Below are 26,439 nucleotides of genomic sequence, written 5' to 3' on the forward strand. Positions count from 1 at the left end.
AAGTTATTTTTGTGATCACAGCATTCAACTTAAAATTACATATTTAAAAGTCTGATTTGTAGAGCAGCTTTTTAGTAGACTGGAAAGCCAAGCTGATGAAAACAAACACCCAGCTTTTGTTCCACGTAGGAGGCAAATTTATCCCAGTTAGCTCTCTCTGGGAAAGTGAAAACAACAAATGCCTACCTCCAAGGTGTTTTCCCTCTATTCATGTAAAATTGTATCTAATAGTTTCTTTCTAAAAATTGCCTGTGTGAGAGGTCTGTTCTAAAGATGCCTGGTTTTGGTACACTAAGCATGCATCATTTTCATTTTCTGCACCATGACAAAAACCCAAGAACACAAGAAATGCCTCAAGATAAACTCCCAAATATAAAGAACTCAAAACCACACAAACTAAAGCAAGAACTTTGCTTGCTTTGAAAGAGATCTGCCCAGTATTTACCAGACAGCATCCTCTGCTATGATTTCATTGTAACTGTTAAAAGGACAGTGAGAGAGTAACAGATGTATCACCATGTCATTTTAAACACAGGTTGGTTTGAGCTCATCATCACCAACTATAAAACTAACTTTGAGCTCAGTAAATAATAATTTACATTGCCCAAGAGGAACTTGGGTTACTACACACAAAGTGCATTTTGGGTCCCTTCCCATGGTCAGCCTATAGCTGGCACAATGCTGCCTGGAGCTAAAGGATTTTCCCAGCTGCCACAAAGTGGCCTCACAGCACCAAACCTGCTTGTGAACTCAACATGGCAAGGTGGTTCAAAGGTGAAATGCTCAACTTCAGGGACACCTTCCCCATGTCAGTGAGCATCTCATCACTGAATTACTTTATAACTGACTTGTGTACAGTACTGCAACATCCCCTCCTACCTGAAAGACTGATTTACAGTTAACTGATGTACAGTTAACCAGCTCTGCAGATCCCAGAAAATCACTGACACAAAGAAACATGAGCTAAGGAACAGACTCTTTAAGGCCTAAAAATTCAGGAATTCACACTGCATTCTTCCCTCCTATATGCACCTACCTCTTTTCATAAAACTCACTGGAAATTCCTTTCTTTGTTCTATCTAGTCTCACAATTTCAGGTGATTTTGGCTGATGAGTTCAGAAGTTTTTGGGGCCAAGTTAAATGGATAAAGTGACAAATGCAATCCTTCTCAGAAATCTGGCTAAAAAGGAATCCTAAGGGATTATCACTACTTACCTTCTTTATAGTCTTCCTTTTTTGGGCCTGATTTTGACTTTGGCAACTGTCTACATTAAGAAAGAGAAGGAAGGAGAACAGAATTGTATTAGAACTATTGAATCACATTGCATTGCACATTTCCCTCTCAGCACTGGGGAACTTCAATCTGGTGCTCCATGTCATGCAAAGAAAAGCCTGTAGACTCCAGGGAAGATCTGGATCCCGAGTCTGCTGTGTACCATATGCACACAGCTCTCTAAGGACAGATTATTTCCCAGCATGCTCATCTTGATGTCTCAACAGGGCAGGTAATACCTCAGTAACCAAAGTGAAGGAGAGATCTCAAAGGACCTCAGAGGAGATACATGCCTTTTCTTTCACTAAGAAGAGTGTTTCTAGTTCTAAGACACTGGCACATTAACACAGCCACATTCCCTTGTGGGTTTTTAGCTGTGCCTTTATCATGATGTGACTCACTGAGCATGCTTTCACTTTTGCTTTTCATTCTATGACTTCAACAGAGACTGAACACCAGAAATACAATACCTTGAGAAGTGTCGATTGACGTTTTCACTTAGGATTTCCATGCTTTTGTCAAAGCTTGACTCTGAGCAGCGCTGCATGTTTTTTCTCATCGATCTTAAACAGTGTCCATTGAAACATTCAATGTTGCCAGAGGAAAATTTCTAGGAAAAGAAGAATGTATTTATCTGAACCATCTATTGCTTCATTTGATCAAGTTTATTCTGTTACGCTCCTTGCAACCAATGGCAGGGAAGCCTTGAACCACTTCTGCACCAAGAAGCAGCTCTGATGAAAAAACCACACCGGACTTCAAAGAAAAAACCTGAAATCTTTCCTTTCAGAATTGGTTCAGTGACCCAAATAATCAAAATCTCACCTATAATGAGCAATTGTTCCACTCCTTTGGGAAGAGCCAAAAATTACACTACTTTGGGGGTTTGGGGCAAAAAACAACAACCACCAAACAAACAAGCAAAACAATAAAGAGGAAAGCCCCTCTGCTTGCTTTGGATCAGCTGATGGACTGTGTCACTCCTAGTCCCTGAAGGGACACCTTTAGGTGAGGTCTGTGCCTCCCAACTGTCTTGCAACAGACCTGGGAATATTTACTTAGATCTACTGCTAATAGATCTCTGTCACTATTCCTTCAGTAACAGCACATATTAACACTCTGTAGCTGCTGCATTTGCCACCAGCAATTCAGAATTTGCTTTCCTGTCACTTCAATTACCTGCACTGTTTGTGAATCTGAATCCTTTAAGTTCCTACAGAACTCAGCCAGGCAGACAATGTCCAATGGGCTATAAACAGAACTCAGACCCAGCTGCACCCAGCTCTTCTGATCTCTGAGGAGCAGCTGGAAGCTAAGGGGGTTCCTTTTCTGCTAGATTTCTAGATCTTTAATGCAACAGAAAATTTCCTAGTATTGGGATTAAAATCTTTTTGGAAGAGTTTTCCTCCTGCCTCTGTTCCATTTATAATGACATTCAGAGGGATATAAAAAGACTTCCCTTCCAGAGGGTAGCATTTATCCAGGGAAAACCAAAGGGAACTCAGCATACAGTTCTTCATGGATGTTCACGTTGTTCACATTGGTGTTTCTGCAAGGAGAATGCTACTGACCTTTACAGTGTGAGGAAAGCTGCAATGACCATGGGAAGCACTTGTTCCATTCACAACCCAAGGTCTCGCTGTGAGTATGCCAAACTAAATCTCAAACTAAGAAGGGCAGAAACCAGACTGGATTACTCTGCTTCTCACACTGATGTTACAAGAGGTAACTCCACTGATTGATGGAGATGAAGGAAGAAGGACCACAAGGATGTCAAGAGGTCATGCAGGGAGAAAATTACAAGGGCTACAGCCCAAACAGAATTTAATGTGACTACTGCCATAAAAGATGACGCAAAATATTTTTACAAATATATCAGCAAGAAAAGGAAGACTAAAAAAGAATCTCAATCCTTCACTTGATGCACAGGCAAATATATGACAATGGATGAGGAAAAGGCAGAAGTATCCTGCCTCAGTGTTTAACAGTGAGAGCAACAGTCCTCATGGTACCCAGACAGGGACAGAGAGCAGAATGAAGCCCCCATAACCCAGGAGGAAACAGCCAGTGACCTGCTACACCACCTGGACACCCACACTAACACAGGCCCCATGGGATCCCACCCGAGGTACAGAGGGAGCTGGCAGAGGAGCTTGCCAATTCACTTCCATAGAACCACCAAGGCTGGAAAAGACCTCCAAGATCAAGTCCAACCTTGGAATGATCATCACTTTGTGAAGAAAACCACAGCACTAAGTGCCACATCCAGTTATTTCTTGAACACTTCCAGGGTGGTGACTCCACACTTCCCTGCACAGCCTGCTCCAAGACTTTACCACCCTTTTTGTGAAAAATTTCTTCCTGATGTCCAACCGGAACCTTCCCTGGTGCAGTCAGAGGCTGTCCTCTTGGCCTGTCACAGGTTACCTGAGACAAGAGGATGACCACCTACAACCTCCTTTCAGGTAGTTGTTGAAGGTGATAAGGTCTTCCCTGAGTCTCCTGTTCTCCAGGTTAAACACCCCCAGCTCTCTCATCTGCTCCTCACATTGCTTACTTCCTAGACCTTTCCCAGCTCTGCTGTCTTTCTCAGGACACATCCTAACACCTCAATGTCTTTCTTGTCACAAGAGGCCAGAACCACACACAGGATTCAAGGTGTGGCCTCACCATTGCTGAGCACAGCAATCGCTGCCCTGGTCCTGCTGGCCCCATTGTTTCTGATACAGGTCAGAATGCCCAGACAAAAAGGGAACTCTGGAGCACACTGCCCTCAAATACAGGCCACAAGAACAAACTTGTTCAGCTTTGGGAATTATAACCCTGTAACTAGGGTTATAGACCTGGAGATACACAGCTTCCAAAGGGATAGCAGCCACTTTATATCTCACTGGGACACTCACTCATGAAACTTACTGGGATTGGAAACCTGGAATAAACCCAGCAGATATCTGTTTACCTTAGATCTCCTGTTGTATGGTTCTTACTGTCTATGGATGAAATGAGCTGTATAACTTAAGATAAACCATATGCTGATATCAGAAAAAAAAAGCAAGAGCTGCCACCACGTCCTTGCACATCAACAAGACAGGAAAGAGGCATCAGGACTTGAACATGAAGCTAGCATCAGTTCTCATGATCTCTGTCAGATGAAGCACTTCTACATTATCTCTACACATAAAACCCCCAGCAGAGCCCAGCATCCTACAAATGAGGTGATGACTTCATGCTCAAAGCACAGGAAAGGTCTACAAAAAGGGGAAAAAAACCCAAAAAACAAACAAACCCAAACCAAAGAACAACCTTGCAACCAGTTTCATAACAATGATTCTGCTTTGGTTTCAGGAATGACTTTACATTTAGCTTCCTCATTCCTGTTTTCCACACGGAGAACACATGCCAGGAGGATTATTTGCCTAATGCTTCACAGCCTTCCCTCCTGAGCAAAGGCTGAACGAGCCCCCAACAACCATTTCTAGTGGAGACTGCAAAAACAAAGCAGTGATCTTTAACAAGATTCCATGACTCTTTGTAATGGGGGTAAAAAACCCCACCACTGCAAGGACTTTTCCCTTTTCAGTTCAGTAGTCTTGAATATAATGGCACAAAATATAAACATATAAAATTAATTCATACAGCTGAGACTCCCAAAAGACTTCTGTGGAAGGAAACAGAGTCTTTGAGAAGCATTACTCCAGGGCAGGGCTCCCCTGAAGAGCAGACCACTTCTGAGTGGGATCTGATCTGCCTTTATTTGTCACAGAAACGGAGGACAGCCTGCAGAGTAGAGCCTGACTTGGAAATAGCAGAGGAAAGTTTTAGTTTTTTGAAAGCCATGTTAAAAACAATGGAAAGTGAAATGATTCACTTATTACAGCTGCAATGCTGAGATGTAGAGAGCACAGGCCACTTGACAGCTATCCTTTACCATCGTGCAAGTTGTCTCTCTTCTATTAGGGCAGATCAAGATTATAGAAAGCTCAAGTTACATTTTCACTGCTTTAGGTTATGTACTTTAATTAAGTACAAATGAACCCCGATTTCTACACATTTTCTTTTTTAGAGCATGCAAAGTACTATCTGGACACACTTGACTAAGGAGTGTTTAGCAGGCCCTTCGGGCCAACCAGAGCGCCCTCAGAGCTCCCATGTATTTGGTGTCGCGCCGGTTTTGATGCATTTCTGTCATCGAAACAGAGAGCGCCCCATAAGCATTACTGCAGCTAAAGCAAAGAGCTTTCGAAGATCTTCTCAAGGTAACTTTTTCAGATAAGGAACTGAACCAAAATAAACGAGGATGGGGAATGACATACAACACAGCAAACCGTGAGGCTATGCAGGTTTGTATTCCCTAAGGCCGGCTCTCCGCACTGTGCCACAGCCCCGGAGCAGGGCTTGTGCCGAGCCCCCTTTACCGGGGGCGGCCGGGAACGGAGGGCGGGCCGGCTGCTTCTTCACACACCCCCAACCGCAGCTGCTGCCCCAAACCCTCGGTTCTCCCCTCATTTTCCTCCACGGAGCACACTCGGCAGCGCTTTCTGCGCTCCTCCCAGCAGCTCCCGGCCAGCCCCGGCTCCCCCCGCCGCCTCTCCGGGCCCGCAGCCCAGCGCTGCCCGCCAGGCCGTGCTCACCCCGCCCCCACCCGCCACTCACGGCCTCCTCGGCTCTCCTGGCGCCCCTGGACACCGCGGCCCTGGCGGACCCGGAGCGCGTCCATACGCGGTGGCTTCGGAGAGCGGGGGCCTCCAGGGAGATGAACTCGGAGCTGGAGTCCAGGAGGTCGAAGGGGGGCCGCCGGCAGCGGCTGTCGCGGGCAGCCATGCGGGGCGGGCGGGCAGCGCTGCTCCGCAGGACCACCATGGCGAGGGGGACGCGGCCTCGCGCCCGCCGCCCGCGCGCGCCGCCCGGATCCCTCCGCCGCGCTCCCTCCCTCGCGCTCCGCTCGCCCCTGCGGCCGCTACTCCCGGCCGCGCGCGCTGCGGAAGGGCACGCGGCGCACTGCGGCCCCGCGCGCCGCAGCCGTTTGGCGCCCAAAACTCGGAGCGCTGCGCCGGCGGCGGGGGGCGGGGCTGGCTCGCGGCTCCGCCCCGTCCTGTCCCGCCCGCCTGAGGGGACCCTGCGCCTCCCGCCGCTGCCCCGGCCGTACCCGCGGAGAGCCCGCGCCCGGCCGGGATGGCCGCGGTTTCCTCGGGGATGGCGTAGCGGCTGCTCCCGCCGGGCCCAGCGCTTCCTGCGCCGCCCTCAGCCCCGCTCAGACCGGTCATGGCGCGGCCCGAGGCCGGTTATGAAGCGGCGGTGCCGCCCCGCCCCGCCTGCACCTACACCAGCTGCTACTGGTAAGGGAGACGGGGACGGGAGGGCCGGTGCTCCTCACACTACCGTGAGGCGCCGGGACAGCCGCGGCCACCGCGGGAATGGCTGGTCACACTCCTGGGCTCGTTTCTCGGCTCAAAAAATGAAGTTGGAGGAAAACAAATTAAATAACTGTTTATTTGTGTTTTGCAGCGAAGAAAATGTTTGGAAGCTTTGTGACTACATCAGGAGTCAGGATCGGTACCCTTTAGAAGAATTTTACGCTGTTTTCATATCCAATGATAGGAGGATGGTGAGTCAATGGGATTGGTCAGAGACAGCTGTGGAAAGGCTCGGCCTGCAGACCGCAGCCTGGTGTGGGTGAGAATGGTCCCAGCCCATGCCGGGGAGTGAGCCTTTAGCCCAGCCTGTAGGTGAGATTCAGTCCAAACCCGTCCTGCAGCTCGCTTTGGCTCAGAGGTGTGCCAGCCGCACCACGTGAGATGTTTTAATTATGCACTGCATTCAGAACGGTGGAATGAAGCATGTGAGCTGTTGGAGTAATTCTGTCTGTAATGTGTCAATTTAGGAGAATAGTTATCTTTATAAAATCATAGAACCATCATAATAACCATAATAACCGTAAGGTTGGAGAAGACCTCTAAGACCATCAAGTCCAACTGTTAACCTGACACCACCATGTTCACCACTAAACCACATCCTCAAGTCGTTTGGATGTTTCCAGGGATGGTGATTCCATCACACTTCTTTTTAATGTGGCCCAGATAGTATCTCCAATTTCATCCTCCTGAGAGAGAAACTAGAAAAACTTTCTTACTGCAGCACAGATGTAAGCTGAGGAAACAGATAGGTTAGCAAAAAATGAACCAATTTACCTTAAATTAATCTGTATTAATCTGAAAGATTTTATTCACTTCAGGTTAATTTATAACTTTCAGATTCCACTCTGGAAGCAGAAATCTGGACATGGAGATGAGCCTGTTGTCTGGGTAAGGCATTCATTACTCTCAATAATTTTGAGTGTGTGCCTCTATAGTTGATAGCTGCATGATCACACATGGGCATCTAAAAATCTCTTCCATCTGAACATAAAGGAGCATATTCTACTGAGGGTGGTGGAGCACTGGAGCAGGTTGCACAGAGGGGTTGTGGAATCTCCATCCTTGGAGATGTTTAGAAGCTATGCAGACACAGTCCTGGGCAGTTGGCTTTAGGAGAATCTCATTGAGCAACAGGTTGGACCTTTTAAAGTCCCTTCCAACTCCACACATTGCATAGTTTTGCATTAATATGTATAATTCCTTTACAACACATTTATAATTAGCCTAAATCCAATGCTCCTTTGCACCATCCCTCATAAATTAATAGCAGGACAGTCAGTAAGACCAATAGGTGACGAGTCTTAATTATAGTAAGAATGCATAATAGATTTGTGAAAATTATTATCTGGGTATTGAGGCTGCCAGCTCTGTAGTGTTATGGGTAGATGACTGTATTTGTAAGTAGATGGATGAATATATTTATGTAGGCCTGCCAGAGGATAAAAAAGTGTAAGTTATGTGTGTATTCAGGTTAAACTGACCCATAAACAGTGGCTTTGAAATGCCATTTGATCAGTTAATGTAGTTCAGTAATTGCTGGTGCAGAATTCCTTGGTATCATTATAAGGTCCTTTCAGTTATCTGGCACAGAAAAAAACTATTTCTTGTGGCAGTTTCTGTTTCTGAAATTCTGCAGAGTCATCTGCAAACTTGTGAAGTTTTCTGATTTCTGAATCATTCACTTTCTTCCAAAGTATTGGTAGCTTTACAGTACAAAAAAAAAGGTTTGGTTTAAAAAGAGATCTGAGTGCTACAGAGAAGACCTAAAAGGGAATAGCAGAGTCAGGAAAGGCCATGGCAGAATGTGGATTTCTCCCAAAAATTCATGGATTCAAAGGTCTTTTAACTTTGACAGTTCAATGGATCATAGGCTGTATAAACCCTGTAAACTAATTTTTCTTATACTCTCTAATAGGTTTTTCTAAATATTGTTGAATACAATTGTGTATGTATATTGTTCTGGTGAAGTAGATTGCCCAAATCTTTTTCATTCAAATTTCTTTGTGGTTTTAATATTGAAAGTGTCAAAAGACAGTGCTCAACCCTTTTTGTGAGGGGATTCAATGTAAATTTAAGTAAGTTGTTAAGGGCTACCTTCAATTTAATTTTGGAAAACAGCAGTGCACACACCTGATATGTAATGTCAGTAACTGCAGTGTCCTCCAATCTCCTCCTGTGTTTCTTACAAGGTAAGGAGTAAAACTGCACTGCATAACCCCTTGATAAAATAGTTGCCTTGAAAAAGTGTGATGTAGATATTTTTTCCCAGCTTCAAGAGCTGCTAGAGGAAATTGTCTCACTCCTGTGGTCCTCCTGATCTGAGCTGTTTGCTGGTTTTTCAGTGGTGTGCTGGTTTTTCAGGTGCTTCTGGCAGCTGAACACTCGACACTCAAATTCACAGCCCGTGTTACTGCAACAGGTACAAAGTCTCTTATTAGAAGAGATCACTAGGTAAATTTAATGTTAACCTATCATTTTATCTTGTGAGTTTATTTATGACTGAGTCTAATAAAAAGTGATAACCGAACAACTTTTGTGGTTTGGTGTGGAACATGAGGGAGATTTTCTGTTTTCTTAGGAGTAGTGTACACTTTAGTTTGCTGTCTTGGCTTAAAGGAGGCTGCAGAGAAATGGGGAGAATAGCAAAGTTTCTGGAAGAGCAGATGGACAAGATGGACATTAGGAAATCTCTCTCCTGTTGCCAGAAATTTTACAGGCTTAATATTCAAGGACAGCAAGCAGGCTTTAAAAAATGGATCTGAACTTTTACTTTTAGGAAGATCTTTTTTTTCCATTTTCTTTAACAGTTTCTTATTAATTGCTGTTGAACTAATGGCAACTCCCCTTCTTCCCAGGACTACCATGTTATTCTGCTTCATCTTTGCAGCGGGGAGCAGAGCTTCATTTATGATCTGGACACAGTGTTGCCCTTTCCCTGTCCTTTCCATGTGTACAGTGTGGAGGCCTTCAGGTTGGATGACAGCCTTCGGCCAGAGTTTCACAGGTGATGACATGAAATATAGAGACTATGGATGTTATTTCATGGAATCAAAGTTGAAGTTCTCTTCACTTAATTTACAATGGATCTCTACTCTGTCTCATTATGCATAGTGACAGAGGTTTCTTTACTGTACTTCAGTAAAATAAATGCATTGTGTTACTTTTCTAGAGCTCTTCACCTTAGTCATCAAAAACTTTTCTTTCCTACTGTAGCTTCATATTAACAACTTGGCCCAACATTGCTGGTTTGTGTATTTAATAACATTAGTGCTCCTTGATGAGAGGCAAGTGCTCTTATTCTGAGTGATTAGTGCAGTATTGTGTACATTTATCTTTTAATACAATTTTGCATTTTGTTTTAGGAAAATCAGAATGGTTCGAGCAGATTTGTACTTGAAGACATTTGCTTCAGACAGATCTCACATGAAGGATGCAAATGGAAAATGGCAGAAACCTCCTCCTCCATATCCTTGCATTGAAACTGCAGGTGAGGTCCCAGAACTCCTTCCTGCTTACAGTGCTGAATGAAGTAGTCCAGGATGCACATGGGAAATAAGTAACTTCTATCACATTTGTCCAGCCAGTTTATCATTTCATATGGGAAAAAATAGGGCTATGAAGCATTTGGTACTCCCTTTTTTGGACACACAATCCAGCATGCCTTCTGGCATTTACTGGTATCAAACATTAGTTACTGATATTCATAAACTGAGCAGAGAGTGAAGTAAGTAAGACTGTTCCAGCAGGAACTGAAGCAGACAGGCCAAATAACTTGCTTAGGGATCACAAAATTTTTCACACAGTGATTATACCATACTCTAGCACACAGATCCCATTCTGGCAAAGCAGTGTTGGCAGGAGGAAGTTTTCACTCTGCTGAGTGTGGTGGGTTTGCCTGCATGAAATGTTTGAAGTTTCTGTACCAGGTGAGGGGACCCCAGGATATTTTAAGTCACTGGCAAGTTCTTCCTAAGCCTTAAGCCTCTGTAAGTGATTACCTCTCTCTGCCTGGCCCAGAGGCTGACTTGCCACCTATTCTGTAGAGCTGCTTAAAGCATTCTTATCACACAGCACTTCAGCTTATTCTAATCATCTGTTTTGCAAGCTGAGTAACATTTGCCATGTGTGTGTTTGTTTGTACTCTCATTTTCTTCCAAGGAAAGCATGGTGACGTTTTGCTTTGAAAGAGTTTGAAAGAGTTTTCATGTTACTGTTCTGCGTGTTTGGTTTTGTTGATTTTTAATAATGCAGTACTGCTGTGTGTTTATGTTAGAGAAGGGAAGGTCAATGAAACATAGCTCTGTCTTTAGGTCCAAATGGTTTTAAGTTGCTGGGAAATTAATTCTCAGTCTTTGCTTTGGCTTCTAAGGAAGCTTGGTGTTTCACATGAGAGTAGAAATGAATTGTGGGAGTGAGCAGGAACACAGATGTGACTTTGAACACAGATGTAGTCTTTGTTATGAGGCTTTAGGTGTTTTCTAGACAATCCAGGTTATGAAGCACCTTGACTTCTAAGTCATGGTTATTATTTTCAGCAGAGTTTTATGCACAGGTATTGTAGGGAGTGTAGGATTCCTGAACTACAGTGAATGGTTCTCTGTTAGCTGGAGCCTCGTAGGTGCTGAGAACTTTTTTGTCTGTGGAAACCTTGTTGTTTTGATAGCTGAGAGCTAATGAAGGTGTGAGGAATATAGATGAGGTCAGACCAGGAAAGCAAAAAATTCTATTCAAATCAAAAGAGTAAAAACCCATTACTTGTGGGTAGTAGGTTACATAATGACTCAGTTGCAGATGTGTACCTGACTCCATAGCTGCAGACCTGTAACTCTCCCCTTGCCTGGTGTCTGGCTGAGCTTTCCCTCACTGGTGAGCAGCAGCCACAGGCCTCAGGCAGCCTCCAGGTTCTCAGTGGGGCTGGTAGATAGTGAAGGATATGTAGCTCTTACTTTCTCCTGTGCTTTCATTCTTTGCTCTGTACCTTGGCATGCTGAATGAAATGTCCATAGGTCGTCCAGTCCAACATCTGCCCAAAACAGGTATTCCTCAGGGCTCTGTCCAGTCTGGTCTTGAACACCTCCAGAGATGGTGATTCCACCACTTTCTGGACAGTGTTCCAATGTTTGACCACTGTCATGGTAAACAAACAATGAATAAAAAATCCTAGTATATAATCTGAATTTCAGATGTTCCAACTTGCATTTTTCATTTCTTGTCCTGTTGCCAGGCTCCTCCAAGAAGACTCTGGCTCCACTGTCCTACCTCTGATCAGGTAGATGTGGGCAGTAGTGATGTCTCCCCTTCATCTTCTCTTTTTAAGACTGAAGAGTCCCAGTTCTCTGACCCTGTCCTTGAATAAATGTCCTGCACCAAACAACTTGATTTCCCCTTCTGGGCCCGCTCCAGTATGTCCATATTTTGGAGGGTTTTTTTGTGCTGAGGAGCTCCAAGTGGACACAGCATTGCAGCAATGTGCTGATGTGCTCTGCTCTCCTGTCAGCTGGCTGAAAGAAACTTGTTACCCTGCACCCACTGAAGGTGAAAAGTCATTCTCTAGGGAGCTTCAAGGTCTGAGTCAGAGCAGGACTAGATTGTCTCAGATCAAGTTTTGGTTTGTTTAGTACCAGTTCCTCCAGCTTTCCTCTTTGTCTTTCCTTTGTATTTACTGAGATACTTTGTAATGATGCATGCTTCAATGTGCACAGTGCTGTGAGTCTGTGAGGAGTCCAACTGTAATGTCTCAGCACAGTTTTATCAGGCATAAAGCTGCCTTATTTTGAACTTGATGTGAAACTGGGTGGCAGACCTTTTGTTATCATAAAAGAGCCTGGGGTATTAATGTTCATGTCCATGCCAAATCCCATTGCAGATAACTTTTTTCTCCCTGCCGTTTCACTTTGATAGACCAGTCTGCTTTCCATGTTGATTTGTGTTTGCATAAGATTAAATTACTTATATATTTCATGTTAGAGGTGACTGTAATATGATGGCTGACAGAACTGACCCCATATTGTTTAATACCAATTTATTTGTGAGGCACAGAGGGGGGTTTGTTTTGTTTTTTGGTTTTTTTTTTGCTGTTATTTAGAATAACCAAATTCCTAAGCTTTTGAGAAGATGCAAGGTTTTTATATTCCTTCTGTTTCTTATATGTGTTCTTTGATATTTGTGGCAGTTTGACCCTGCCTGGATGCCAGGTGCCCACCAGAGTTGCTCAGTCACTCTCACCCACAGCTGTACAGAGGAGAGAAAATGCAATGAAAACTCGTGAGTTAAGGATGGAGAGAGATCACTCACCAATAACTGTTATAGGCAAAACAGACTCAACTTAGGGAAATTACTTCAATTTATTACCAATCAAAATCAGAGCAGGATAATGAGGATCAAAACAAGTCCTAAAAACACCTTTACTCCACCCCTCTCTCTTTACCAGTCTTAGCTTTATTCCCAATTCTCTACCTCCTCCCCCCACTCTCTGTGGAATGGGGATCACAGTTCATCACAGGTTGTTTCTGCTGCTGCTGCTCAGGGACAGGAGTCCTTCCCTTGCTCCAGTGTGGGGCTCCTCTCATGCAGTCCTTCATGAACTTCTCCAATGTGAGTCCATCCCATGGGCTGCAGATCTTCATGAACTGCTCCAGTGTGGCTCCCTTTCCACAGGGTGCAGTCCTTCAGGATCAGGCTGTTCCTGCATGGATCCCCCACGGGGTCACAAGTCCTGGCACCAAACCTGCTCCAGCCTGGGCTCCTCTCTCCACAGGTGTGCAGGTCCCTGCCACCAAACCTGCTCCAGGATGGGCTTCCCACAGGGTCACAGCCTCCTTTCAGGCATCCACCTGCTCCAGCCTGAGGCTCCTCCCAGTGCTGCAGGGGCACAGCTGCCTCAGCATCATCTTCACCATGGGCTGCAGGGGAATACCTGCTCTGGTGCCTGGAGCACCTCCTGCCCCTTATCCTTCACTGACCTTGGTGTCTGCAGAGGTGTTTCACCCACATATTCTCACTCTTCTCTGGCCACAATTGCTTCTGTGCAGTAGCTTTCTTTAAGTTTCTTAAAGGAAGAGGTGCTACAACAGTCACTGATGGGTTCAGCCTTTGCCAGAGGTGGGTCCATCCTGGAGCTGGCTGGCACTGGCTCTGTTGGACATGGGGGAAGCTTCTGGAGGAGCCAGCCCTACAATCCTCCCTGCTACCAAAAACTCTTGGAATTGAATTGAGCAATCTTGATCATTAACAAATTAAGCATTTTTCTCCTACTAGTAACTCAAAGGGAATAAATCTTAAACTGTATTTGTCCTGCTCATAGGGTTGCAAAATAAATCATCAAAAATAAGCTTACATGGAGTCATAAATTCCAGTCTATGCCTAAAAAAATTTAAGCTGGCACAAGGTGATTTTTAAAAGCATTTTTCTAAAAGACAAACAACTCCAGTCCAACCGATAAAACAACAATAAAAAAAAACCCAAACCCTCTCAGACTCCTCAGTATCTCATCAGAACTCACATGCTAGGCATTAGCCCCTTGGCTCTGGCTCTGCTCTAGCTGTTTCCCAGTTAGGCCTCTGTGCCTTTTACTGGCATTGCTCTGGCCTCTGTTCTGCTCTGCTGCCATGGATTGCAGGAGGGGCTGGCCAGCCTAACTGGCTGCACAGTGCTTTCTCACCCTGCCCTGTCCTCAGAGCTGCTCTGCTGGAATAAACATACCTGAGCTGCAGAGCTGTCCCCTGGTCCCACCTGTTTGCCACTGACCTCCTGTTGAAAGAAACAGGATATTTTGTTAAAATAATAAAAAAATGAGATTTAGTGAACAGAGTCATTATTCTAGAGCAGGTGAGCCCAACCTTTGGTTTTCTTTTAAATCTTCTTTCCACAAATTAATGAGGTCTGATTCTGTTTAGTTTATGACTTAGGATGAGATCAGCCCTCCTTACTGCAAGCCTGTGTAAAATGCAGCTTGCACAGTGCATTCCAAAATTACTCCAGACAGATGGTTGTGTGGCTTATGTGCAAGTGTTAGCAGCAGCTCTAACACTGAAAAGCACTGGTCTGAATTTCAGTTCTCCCAAGGTGTTCAGTAACACACTTGCTGGATGGATTTGTAAAAGCTTTTTGTTCTTTTTATTATTAATAAAATCCCTGGTAGTCAATAATAATGGGGTTTTACTTGGAGGTTTTTTAAAATTTATTTAGAAGAGCATGAATAGGACAGCTGAGAAATTCTGGAGACACTGTGTATCAAACATATGTGTAACAGGAAATCTCTCAGACAGACCCAGCAGATGTCTGCAGTTGCTCTGTATCTCCTCTCTGAAGTGGCAGCAGGATCCCAGTGAGAGTGAAACTGCACTGATAGGGATACAAGCAGCTCCTATGCACTCCATGGGAACCTTCTGCTGCTCTTGTGTGAGAATAAAATTCCAGTCTGTAAAGTTAGGTCCTTACTTCATAAGCTTTGGTGGAAGTAATGAATCGAGTCAGATAGATACAATAAAGACACAACTAAGAAGCATGTTAATAACCAGATTGGCTTGTTGAAGTTACACCACTTTCTATAAAATACAATTTATAGTGGTGAGCTGTGTTTTACATTGAGATGGTTTGCACAGTCAGTTTTATCTTAGGGGTGGAGACAGCAGCCTCCCAGCTGAGAGTGGGAAGAGTCCTGACTTATCTCCCTGCTCAGACGAGGGAGGAGATCTGAGGAGAGCTGTAAACACCTCCGCAAGTCTGTGACGAGTCCAACTTTCGTTTAGTTGCCCCCAAGGTTTTCAGCATTAGCAGAACTGATCTTGGAGGTTTTGTTCCAGACTTCCCTGCTTCCAGCAGCCCTTGGGCAGCTGTGGTTACACTGAGATAGTCCAGGGTCTGTGAGCCAAGCTGAGGCTTGGCTTAAACATTGCTTTCTAACTATTGTTGGCAGAAGCCACAAGTATCATGGCTAACAATGCCTGAGATAGTGAGTGGCCTTTTATTTCATCCCTGCTTGGGGTAAAAGTGGCAGACTTGATTTAAACAAAAATAAAGTTATGCAGGAGGGCCAGATAGGTCTCATTTGTGGGGTGTGTGTGTAACAAAGTTTGGTCAAAGAGGAGGATGGAGCTGTAGGCATTGCACAAATGCAAGCTGCTATAACAGTCACAGCACCTGAGGGGGCCTGCAAGGGTAATGTAAATCTTAAAACAAAATAATTCTGCTGCTGTTGGTCTTGTAAAAATGTTGTAGGATACATGCTCTGTGCTTTTGTGGAGAGATCATCTCCATCTTGGTTTGCCAGCTGTAGCGTCCAGGTGTATCTTTTTAAAATTCTGATGTTTGTCACTCTTACCTGCTTCGGGAAGAGGACTTTGTGGTATTCTCATGCATTTTTGCCGAGCTGTTTCCCAACGCTGTAAGGCCTAACACGGCACGCCCGGCGTTCAGATAGGAAGGAGCAGCAGAGAGGGGCTGTTATTACACGGATCAAACGGGAGAGGTCTCACTAAGGTTTTCCCTACGGGTACCTCCCGTGCTGCTCCAGTGCCATCTACCGACAGCTTCTTAGGCCGTCGCTCTTCGCCGGAATGGACTTGTTTGCTTTGGTAAAACAATCTGCCACAATCCTTCCGAAGTTAGAGAAAATTTCATTTCCTGCAGGCATTGTGGCAGCAACTTCCAAGTTGCAAACAGCAGCTGTGTTTGTAACTACTGGAACAATCTCCTTTGGACTGCTTTCCAATTCACAGAACAGTTTTATGAATTATTTTAGTATGCTCAATGCACATAAAGCAGAGATTTATTTATTTATTTAATCTTAATGTATATGAAGAATCACATTAGTTTTGAAAAAGCATCTGGGAGGAAAAGAGCAGTTTGAAACTGGAAAACAGATTTAACAGATTTAACAGTGGGTAACAGATTTAACAGTGGGTAACAGCTCCAGCAAGCAAGAGCTGTTACCCACTACTAATTTGTTCTTGAGCTATGACAGCAAATTGCTGAGCTTGTGCTATTTTAAATTCCCACACAGGCAGAAATGATCCCTGTTCTGGCAGACTCACTTCAGCAGTAGGAGCATGCTTGGCTGGACATAAGGAATTTCTGTATACAGAGTTCAAACAGGTTAACAAGAAAGGATTTAGGGGCCAGACCTCAGAAGGGGTGAGAGTTGGGATTAGGCAAATCACAAAGCTGTGCTGTTGAGTAGATGTAGTGCAACAGAGGCCTTCAGGGCCTGGCACTCCTGGGTCTGGGGTTCCTGAATCATCTTCCTTTCCTTGCTTACACTGTCCATAATGGTAAGCCTAGTTACACAAACATTTTGCAGCTGAAGCAAATTCCATCCTTTGGATTTTATAATCTATTCATTAGAGCCTCCTCTTGTTTGATTCTTAATCCTTAAATGCACACATGAATCATCCCTGGTAAATACTTAATACAGTGGAAGAGCTGTTAACAGTAAATCTGTAAAGTAAAACTGTAACAGTGGCTTTACCACTCTGTTCCTTAAACTCATTCTCAGCCAGTTTTCTTTAATGGTCGTTTTAAAAGATTATTTGTGCTCATCATTGGTAAGAAGTCAAAACAACAAGCCCACAGATGTTTGTCATCAGAACTGAACCTCTGATCAGCACAGTTCTGAGTCAGCAAAGCTTGTACCAGGCCAGCTCTGGAAAAAGAAAGTATAAGGCACCTAAACCCAAAACTGCACACCAGCACTTTTGCAGTGAGCTCTCTGGGATGCATGAATGGGACAGAATGATTTCCACCCCTCCTGCAGGAAACAGAGCAAATTAAATCCTGGCAAAGAGCAGTCATGGTTACTTTTCTCTTGAAACTATGCCAGTTAAACTTTTCCCCTGACTTAATTCTGTCATTCAGGATTCACAAAAAAATAAGTATTTTCCCCCAGCCTAGTTTGTGCTCCTCTTCACCTGAGCATCCCTCTAGGCTGGGACTGGGTTAGGTCACACATCTCCTCCCCTCTGCATATTCTGGCCCTGCAGTGAGCCTATGTTCGGTGAGGAAAAAGTTCGGGGCTGGAGGGAACACAAATACTGTAATCTGGAGAGTAACAAACTGCAGCTTTGCCAAGGGGCCAGTCACTTCTGAGAGACAACTTGCAGTTCTGACTGCTGCTGTGAGCCCATTCTCTGTGCTCAGTGCAAAAGGGAACTCCATTGACTTTGGTTCAGAACTTAAATGGGTGAAGAATACCTCCCCTGCCTTTAAGTCAACCCATTTGTGTGAATGCAGGAAGACTGCATTGCCCTTCCCTGTGTTGGTTGTTGTTTGCACTCCAGTTCTCTGACACTACTCAACCCTTCTAGGCTGCTGCTGTAGGGAAAAACCTTACCCACATATGCTAGTTTCTACTGCTGGCTGCTTTCTGATCCTGTAATGTGATTTTTGCCTTGGGCAGAGAGGGGAATGGGGGCAAAAGTGATGTTTCAGAGACTGGAAATTGATGTTTCTGTACCACCCTACCATTTGCAGAATCTTGCTGGAGTGAACAAGCTGTTGAAGAGGGGTTTGGAATGTTTTCTTGAAAGATGTATGTATACCTGTGCTACAGAACCTGCATCTGGAACTCAGATATTTCCATTTTCTGGTCCTTTTTTAGATTCCAAGATGAACTTGGATGATTTCATCAGTATGAATCCTGAAGTGGGATGGGGCTCAGTGTTCTCCCTTTCAGACTTTGTGCATCGATTTGGCAGTCAGACTGATTACAGCTATGCCTTGGAAGGACAGTGAAGTGAGCAGAGTTCCTCTGGTTCTGAGTGGATGTGTTTTGTTTTGCTGCTCTTACATTGTATTTATGGTTTACATTTCTGTACATGCAATAGGTATTTGGAAAAATAGAACACCCAGACAGAAATATCATGAACTGAATAAAAATATTTATTTTAATTATGTAAGAATGCGCTTGGTTTTTAATGTCAAATCAAAGGCTGACATGCCACCATAAGCATATTGCTTTTCCAGCTACTGTGCCTAAACTGAAAAGAGCTGCAAAAAACGCTTTTGGAAAAATATGTGCATAAAATACTGAATATTGTAGCCTAAATTGCTACAAGTTGTCACATTTTAAAAGTGGGATATGGTTTTCTTCCTGTTGTGATTGCTGTCAATTATATGTAAACAGACAGGGCATCTCAGTTTCCTCACTAGCTTTACTGATTAGTCCTTGTTTAGCAGAAGTGTAAAGGGAAAATTGATTTAGTAGTTAAGCTGTGAACTCCTATGCACTGTGTAAAACCAGGTGAGTATCCAGGTTTGTGTGCTGTACCAGGGGAGAATTAAATCCTGCCATTTCAGTGAAGTGTTCTAGTGCTGAAAGTTCCTGGAAGATGCAGTTGCTATTTTTGCTTGTCATGCTGGCTGTGCATTCTCACCTGCTCCCATCTTCTTGCACACGGTGTTTGTTTGGCCTTGTGATAATTCAGGGTAATTCTGACAGAAAGAAGGAAGTTTTGTTGAGGTTTTTTTTTTTTGTTTCTTGGTTCCTTGAGCTGGCCTGCCTTGCGGTCAGACAGCTGCTCCTGCTGGTGTAAGGAAATCAGCAGGGCCATATGGCTGGGGGGAAGGGAGTGAGAAAGCCTCCCTGTTCAGGGCTGCCTGCTGCTGAATATCCTCAGAGGTGATGCCAAGCTGCATCCCTGCAGGGCATCCCAGGAAAGCCTCGTGCTGACTGAGGGCTTGGAGCAGTCTCACACTTCTTAGTGTGGAATTGCAGAACCAGGCTAAAATGAGGTCTTTAATTCTCAGCTCTGGACTTGTTCTACTTTATACCCTAGCACATCACGGACTCACAGACTGGTAGAAGAACACAGGTTATAAGGGTCAGGCAGTCCCTGGTCCAATGAGATCAGACCAGGCTGCTCAGGGCTTTAGCCAGTCAGGCCTTGGAAACCTGCTGGGATTGAGACTACAATAAACATTTGTGATATATTTCATTCCTGTGAAGAAAAGCACAGTAAAGATTTTAAGTATTAAGGGGTCATTTTATTTGTAAGTAAAGAAAAATATCAAAACTTGTAAGAATCTTGTATGTTTTACCCAGGTTTATTGTTACATACATAGTGTATTACTGTATCTCTCATCAGTTCTAGAGAATTGACTCAGCATAATAACAGCAGAGACAGCCACTTGAACAACTGTGGGATTGATTCACTTCATGCAGACATCTCTTTCCATATCATAAAGGCTGCTGAATATAGGAGCTTCAACTTTCTGTTGCCAGATGCAGCACAGCTGGTTGCCTGTGCAGACAGGCTGCTACTACACATATTCCTTGAGGCCAGCATGCACTGGTTGGGAGGCCAGTTGTAGGGACACTCCCCTCTGGAGTGGGACAGTTCTTCTGCAGTTTCTGTCACTCTGAATCAGTGTCACCAGAAGAAACTGAGATGAAACTTGGGATTCCTGATAAACTGATGCACAAACCCTGCCAAGAGGGGACAGCTGGATTTAACCAGATACTCACTCCTGTGTAAAAGGTCTGATGTGTCCATGTTTGGATGAAATGGCAGCTCTTGATGCTGATGTAGCAGGCACACTGGGGGAATGCAGATGATGGTACTGATGGTTCTGAGTGATGTTCAGGCTGGTTGTGGCAGTGCAGAGCAGCAGCAGTTTGCCTGCTCTGCTCCTGTAGCTGCCAGGGCACTGGGTCAGACACAGCACAGGTGGGAATGCCAAGATCCTCCTTTCAGATGAACGGGTCGTGTTAAGCACTTCTTACCCTTTGAGTGGCTGAGTGTCACAGACACAGAGTTCCTGTGCATTGCTCAACAGGCCCTTTAGGTTGTTACAGAACATGAGGTTCTCATCCCTCCCTACTTGAGTATGTCATTTGATTTAACCTCAGCTGGTTTCCGGTGCATGAAATCTGTGACACACTCCCTTTAGTGGGGGTCAAGACACGAGAGCCTGCCTGGTTTAATCTAGTTTTAGCATCAAGGCTGTAAAGAAGAACAGTCACAACCATTATTCAGACTATGCAAGTTTAAAAAAAAAACCCAACATGAAGAGTTAGTCCTTTTTCTCTGTAATCATTCTGAACAGGTGCTTAATTTTACATGTAGCAGGCTGGGTGTGTGTGATTATAGCTTTTCTATAATTAAGCACCTTTGTGTGGCTCTTGTAAAAAGTTGTCATTCCAGAGGGATCAGTAGAAGCCAGAGAATTATTTAACTCAGTGCTGAGGATGGTAATAGTGTGGTACTGTCTCTCTAGCTCATCAAGTGTTGGGACATTTAATCTCCTTTCAGGTGGGCATGATATCAGAAGGAAAGAATTCAGGAATATATCAAGTGCTCCTTTAGAGCCCAAAAGACAAAGAAAAGCTACTCACTTCACTGTACTTACCAGAAACCAGCTCTTTTCTGGTGCTGATTAGTCCTAGTGTCTCATCACAGGGACCAAGTGACTTCCCTCCCCTCTTTGGTCCTTTCTCTAGATAACCCTGACTGGAGTTAGTCAAATAGTTCTGACTATTTTGTGGAACTTGCTGTGTTTAACCTCTGCTGTCAACCCATATTTGATGCATGAGGTGGCCCCACCAGTGTGGTTTCCCCACGGAACACCACAGTAAGTTGCAGACAGAAAAGCAAAGTTTGCTGAGAGCCACTTTGCCATGTACCTGCAGAAGTACAAGCAAAGACCTTCCACTGTAAATCTGATGGCAAGGAGGCAACTTCATTGCCAGACATCCCTAATTGTCAGCTCTGTGACCAGTGGTGTATTTAAACACCTGAGATTCAAACAAGTTCACCCCACAGTGATAGGTTCCTGTGTGGGGTACATTGTATGGCAGAGCACAGCTGCTGCTCCTCAGGTGCAGCTCCAGGCTGGCCAGTGCAGCCACCCAGCTGAGGGGGTGCTGACGGAGAGCCTCACTCCTTGGTGCAGGGGAACTGGGCTCATGCCACTGGGAGATAGGAAATAACAGGAAAGCACTGATGGCTGATTGTCTGGGGTGCACTGTCACAGCAGGGTCAGCCTGTGCTCACTTACACTCCATGCTGTCTGTACCCCTTGAGACTCTGGATCTTTACTGTGTCAGATGCTTTCCCACTGTGTCCAGGACCAGGATGTGCTGCCTATGCACTTTCAGTACAATGATGTCCTAGTGTATCTTAGCTCCCCATTCCCTTTCAGCCTTCTTTACCTTGTCCTTTTCCATGTGATGTCTTTCTTTTGTCCAGTTATTACAGTTTTTGTGAGCTTAGAGCCCCTAAGTGGTGGCTTTTTGAACTGGGTGATCCTTGAGTAAGGTATTGAAGAAAGCAAGGGAAACCTTCCTGCTCTCAGTCAGTTACTCACAATCCCATGGTCTCCCAGCTTCTGTATTCTGTTGATCACTGGAAATTCTCCAAGCCTTTTATTTCTACACATCATAGGGTGAGACTCTGATAGCCTTATAATGGGGGCATTTCCCATCTCCAGCAGGCTATTGCAGCAGTAAGCTGCAGCACCAGATGGAACACCCACATCTCTCCTGCCTTTTTCTCTTCTTTGCTGCTGCTTTCTACCTAAGAATATAGTTTATCTGATAAATAACCTTTTTTATTCAGCTGTTTGTGGCTTTTAAAAAAATAGACACTTTTTTCTGACACGCATTTGTTTGGTCAGTGCACTTTTGCAAACTTGTATGTGACCAGGTCTGCCTTGAGAAAATCCCATTTCTTGGTTGGCCAGCAGAGAGCAGTCAGCATTCAGTGGAAGTGCAGGTTGGGACAGGGACAGAGGTGGTCCCCTGCACACTGAGCCCTGCCAGTAGCTGTTACAGTTAGAAATGAGTCACTCTGACAGCATTGCAGGGGTGATCTGTACCTTGCAAGGTTCTGGCTGAAGGCTGAGGTACTGCCCTCGACTGCCCGAGCCTGTCATGGCAGTGCAAGCCCATCCTGCACCCCAGGGGCTAAGTGGCAGCAGTGTCACACCATGTGCCAGTTTGAGGGACCTGGTCAGCAGATCCCCCAAATATATCTGGTCACAGTTCCTACCAAAACAGGCCTGTGACACCTTAGGGTGTCAGAGCAATTGGTTTGCTATCAGTTTATATTTAGATACCCAGGGATGCTGCAATCTGACCTGGGCTATTCAGGAAGCAAAGGGGCATTGGGGTGCATTTGTATGAATCAAATTCCAGGATGAGAGCCTTGGTCAGGGCATTTTGACATGTGTGGCCTCTTCATACTCTCATTGTCCAGCCAGAGCCTCATGCATGCTCTGAAGCACCATTGCTCTTCAAGCTTCCACTGTAAAATGACCATCTCTGGTTGGTCAGGTTTTCCTTGTTACAACAAGTTTGATCCAAATTTTCTCATTTTTCACACTTCTTTCCCCTACCTTTTTAGGAAACAAGGGTTGTAGGCTAAATGACTTGAGAAAACTGTACCAGGGAGTAAGAATGAGGTGTGAAAATACCACCGTGTCCCTTCAGTAGCCCCAGTTACCTTGCACTGGGTGCCTTGCAGAACCATTACTGAGACACTGTCCCTGACCCAGGTGGTGGCTGTCCCCCACACCTGGCATGAGCCACACTGCTGGGGGGGAGGACCTGCAGAGCTTCACTTCACATGTCACCCAGCAGAGCAGATGGCTCCAGCTTTGCTGGGCTTGCCCTCCTATGACACTTTGGATTCTCAGGCTTGGAGAACTTCATCTCCTCTTGAGGAGAAACATCTGTCTCTCTTCAGGTAATTACTGTCTCAGAAACTTGAGGGAGAGAATGCTGGGGATTTTCTTCTGCCTTCTGGCTTCCTCCTTCCTCAGCACTTGGCCCAGTTGAGGCCAAGGTTAATGGAGCACACCCAAGGAGGGAGTGTCTAGAGACATCTGCCCAGGTTTGTGCACACTTCCCTGTGGATCTCACCTCTTTTCCTTTATGATCATGGAGTCAGAAGTGAAGCACTCTATACAAATGCAGCCTTTCAGCCAGTTAAGTGCAGCTGCAGTAGTGGTTCTGGAAAATCTCTTCAGTTTGACCTAAGATAAACAAATAGGGTTGTTTAAGTATCCTCAATGTTTCCTTATACTTACAGTAGGAAATACCTTGGATACTGAGGGCAGTTAAAACAAATCTTACTTAGTTATCTAAGGCCTCTGGCAAGTCCCTGGGTTTCTGAGCGAGCGAAGCCACTTCCTAGGCATGAGGTGTACTGTGGGATCTCAGCACCTCAGGACTGAGGTGCAGAGTGACCGAGACCACCCTTGGGGGGCTCGGGAGTCCTGGAATGTTGCCAGAAGTGTCTGGTGGCTGGACTTTGATCCTACACAGGAGATGAGACCTGTATGAGGACTGGGAGGAATTCACTGGGTGAATGGTGAAGGGATAAGTTAATTAGAGTGTGAGACACAGGGTTTAGGATTTCTGTACAGGGGGGTCTAAAGAAGTAAGATGGAGGAATTGGGGCGTGTCCTGTTCTTCTTCTTCTTCTTCTTGGCCTCCATCTTCTGTGGTGATGTTGGCACTTTGCGATTGGTTATTACTAAAAGTGCACTGGTTAATAAGGGTAAAAGGCATTGGGGAAAATTGATAAATATTGTATATGTAACTTTGAGTATAAAGATAGGTGACCACCCGGGGGGCTCGCAGTGTGCCCATGGCTGACTTGCTGTGCAGACCTCTGTCGGGCCGAGAGAAAATCTTTTAGATAAACAATTAATAAACACCGAGACCGAGAAAAACTCTGAAGCCTCTTTTCGTCCTTTGGAGCGCGGGCTGCCCAAGGCCACCCTGGGCCTTTCCAGGTCACCTAAACAGCTGAGAAACCGACAGTGTACCAGGCTTCATTTTATAGTCCTAAAAATAAGCATTAAGGACCTGGGCTGTGAGCTGCCACTCACAATGTCCAACTGGAGTGACATTATTCACCTGAATGTCTGCTTCCTGCTCTGGAAGATGAACAGGATGTTTGCAGTGAGCTGGATTCCTGACATTATATTACTTAAAAGCAGGAAATGCTCATTTTGCTTGGTTCAGCATCATACCAGCCTTCCCATGCAAGGCTATATCTGGAACCCAAACACTGCAATAAGGCAGGAATCATTATATGTTATTTTTTTTCAAACAGCCTACACAGTAAGAAGATGGTAGTTATCTCAGCCTTCCCTTCTTTTTAGTATGCAATTGTGGTGGTGTGCTTCCCCCTGTCTCAGCCTGGCTGCTGAAATGGCAGCACACCAGCTCCACGCTTGGAGCCTTCCCGAGAAAATGTTCTGCTGTGGCTTTTAAGCATTTAGCTGTAAAGCTCCTGCTGCTTCCACCATTCTAACTGCTGGGGTGAAGCAAGGCTTGCCAGTCCTTGTTTACAGCAAGTGTAATCAGTTCCACTATTTATACTGTACTCATCACAGAGCACTTTGCTATATGAAATGGTCACAGTTATATTTATACCAGTACAAAAACAAAGGCGTCACAAATCGAGGCGGTGACATTCAGAGTCATTTTTCCTTGCTATGTGACAATGTTTCTTTGGCAATTCAAACTTCTTTCAGGCAGAAAATAGGAAGAAAATACATCCCACTGTAAGTCAGGAGCCCACCAGTATTTCTCTGCACTTGTGTTTTTGTCTTGCATGAAGGAAATGCAACTATTTAGTCAAGTAACCTCTACCTCAGTATGAATATGTGGGGCTGCCAGCAAACTCCATGGCGTTGTCTTAGCACAGCTAAAAGCAGAGCTCAATCTGCTTTGCCAGAAGTACTAAAAATACCTTTTAATATGCTACAGTTTGTGTCTGCCCAGGAGTTGTTTTCAAATGCATTGTCCATGGAGTTCCCATAAAGTACACAGGGATCGATACGCTCCGTCCTGAGATGCAGAATAAGCAGAGCTGTGGGGCCCAGCTGTTCTCCTTGCTGTGCCACCAGCAGGGTGCTCCCCCTGCCTTGCTCCCAGCAGGAGGCTGGGATTGCAGTGCCCTGCCTGCCATATTTGTCAGAGATCCTTTGCAGGGTACATTGTTTACTTAATGTCATTCTCATTTAACTTATTTGATAATTATTAAATAAAGCACCCCAGGTTAGGTGCTTTTGAGAACTGAAAGACTAAGTGAGAGACTTTATTGCTAGCAAAGACCCACTCACATTCCCAGCATCTCCTGCTTGCCAGCCTTTCCATGCTCTCATGGTGCATGGAGGTCAGATCCATGCAGAGGCAAAGCTGCAGCCTCCTCTGAGCTGGTGCTGTGTGAGCAGGGGCACCTTTCCAAGCACAGAGCCTGATGGAGCCTTTCTGCCAATGTTCTCTGTGGCCCTACTGCCTTGAGCTGCTGTGGACATGCAGGGCTGTGGAACAGCTCAGCCTGGTCCTGGCCACATGGGTGCAGGTCCCAGCCCTTGGCAGGGACCATGGGGTCCCCTCTGCTCACTGCCTGCAGGGGCAGTGCAGACAGTGGACGTGCAGGACATTACCACCCCACTCATGACCACAGAACCATAGAATGGTTTGGGTTGGAAGGGACCTTAAATAATCTAATTCCTACCCCACTGCTGTGGGAGAGACACCTTCCACTAGACCAGGTTGCTCAGATCCCCATCCAACCTGGCAAGGATGCTTGCTGGGCTAACAGACATCTTCAGAAATGGGGATTATTTGTGGTCATTCAAAAAGAAAATGCCCTGGCTTAGCACATTGAGTCCAAAAAATCACACATGGAGACTGCCCAGTGCTGAGGAGCTCTGAAGCCTGACAATGTGACAGTAGTACATGTGTGGGGTCCAAAAGAGCTGTCACCAATTTCACTTGTTGTCCTCTGAGCTGG

General features: G+C 45.1%; 3 protein-coding genes across 9 annotated transcripts in view; 1 reads left to right on the plus strand and 2 right to left on the minus strand.

The window, feature by feature from the left end:
* The window catches only part of ATAD2 (ATPase family AAA domain containing 2), a 30,428-nt gene extending 23,920 nt beyond the window's left edge, over nt 1–6,508 (minus strand). For 2 of the 3 annotated variants that reach the window (XM_058803999.1, XM_058803993.1), the window contains exons 1-3: nt 5,928–6,110; nt 1,745–1,884; nt 1,217–1,266 (exon numbers count right to left, since the gene is read on the minus strand). In XM_058803999.1, the coding sequence (XP_058659982.1) occupies nt 1,217–1,266; nt 1,745–1,884; nt 5,928–6,095 (358 nt within the window). In that variant the 5' untranslated portion in view covers nt 6,096–6,110. Of the gene's footprint in view, nt 1–1,216; nt 1,267–1,744; nt 1,885–5,927; nt 6,111–6,420 lie in introns of those variants that run through there. The other variant, XM_058804008.1, reaches the window with a different exon arrangement.
* NTAQ1 (N-terminal glutamine amidase 1) lies at nt 6,382–18,577 on the plus strand. Of its 5 annotated transcripts, none has more exons than XM_058804028.1 (7): nt 6,382–6,610; nt 6,780–6,879; nt 7,526–7,576; nt 9,544–9,692; nt 10,051–10,180; nt 11,913–11,957; nt 18,285–18,577. In XM_058804028.1, exons 1-7 carry the CDS (start codon nt 6,537–6,539, stop codon nt 18,294–18,296), a joined length of 561 nt encoding a protein of 186 aa, XP_058660011.1. In that variant the 5' UTR covers nt 6,382–6,536; the 3' UTR covers nt 18,297–18,577. The 5 variants fall into 5 exon arrangements, with proteins under 5 accessions (XP_058660011.1, XP_058660019.1, XP_058660027.1 ...); XM_058804036.1 differs by having other exon boundaries at nt 10,051–10,175; nt 18,285–18,389; XM_058804044.1 differs by lacking the exon at nt 18,285–18,577 and adding an exon at nt 13,446–13,986 and having other exon boundaries at nt 10,051–10,175.
* A 4,913-nt stretch (nt 18,578–23,490) lies between these two features.
* The window catches only part of FBXO32 (F-box protein 32), a 32,879-nt gene continuing 29,930 nt past the window's right edge, over nt 23,491–26,439 (minus strand). The window contains exon 10 of the transcript XR_009274847.1: nt 23,491–23,659. The gene's annotated coding sequence lies outside the window, so the exon portion shown is untranslated. The remainder of the gene's footprint in view (nt 23,660–26,439) is intronic.

This window comes from Ammospiza caudacuta, chromosome 1 (genome assembly GCF_027887145.1).
Source record: "Ammospiza caudacuta isolate bAmmCau1 chromosome 1, bAmmCau1.pri, whole genome shotgun sequence".
NCBI classification, from domain to species: Eukaryota; Metazoa; Chordata; class Aves; order Passeriformes; family Passerellidae; genus Ammospiza; species Ammospiza caudacuta.

What these genes read in the sequence shown, in the direction of transcription:
- NTAQ1 (XM_058804019.1), top strand. Translation starts at nt 6,537, where the DNA reads ATGGCGCGGCCCGAGGCCGGTTATGAAGCGGCGGTGCCGCCCCGCCCC. An exon ending in GAGATGAGCCTGTTGTCTGG is followed by an intron (nt 7,577 to 9,543) that starts GTAAGGCATTCA and finishes CCTTCTTCCCAG; the next exon opens with GACTACCATGTTATTCTGCT. An exon ending in TCCTTGCATTGAAACTGCAG is followed by an intron (nt 10,176 to 18,284) that starts GTGAGGTCCCAG and finishes GTCCTTTTTTAG; the next exon opens with ATTCCAAGATGAACTTGGAT.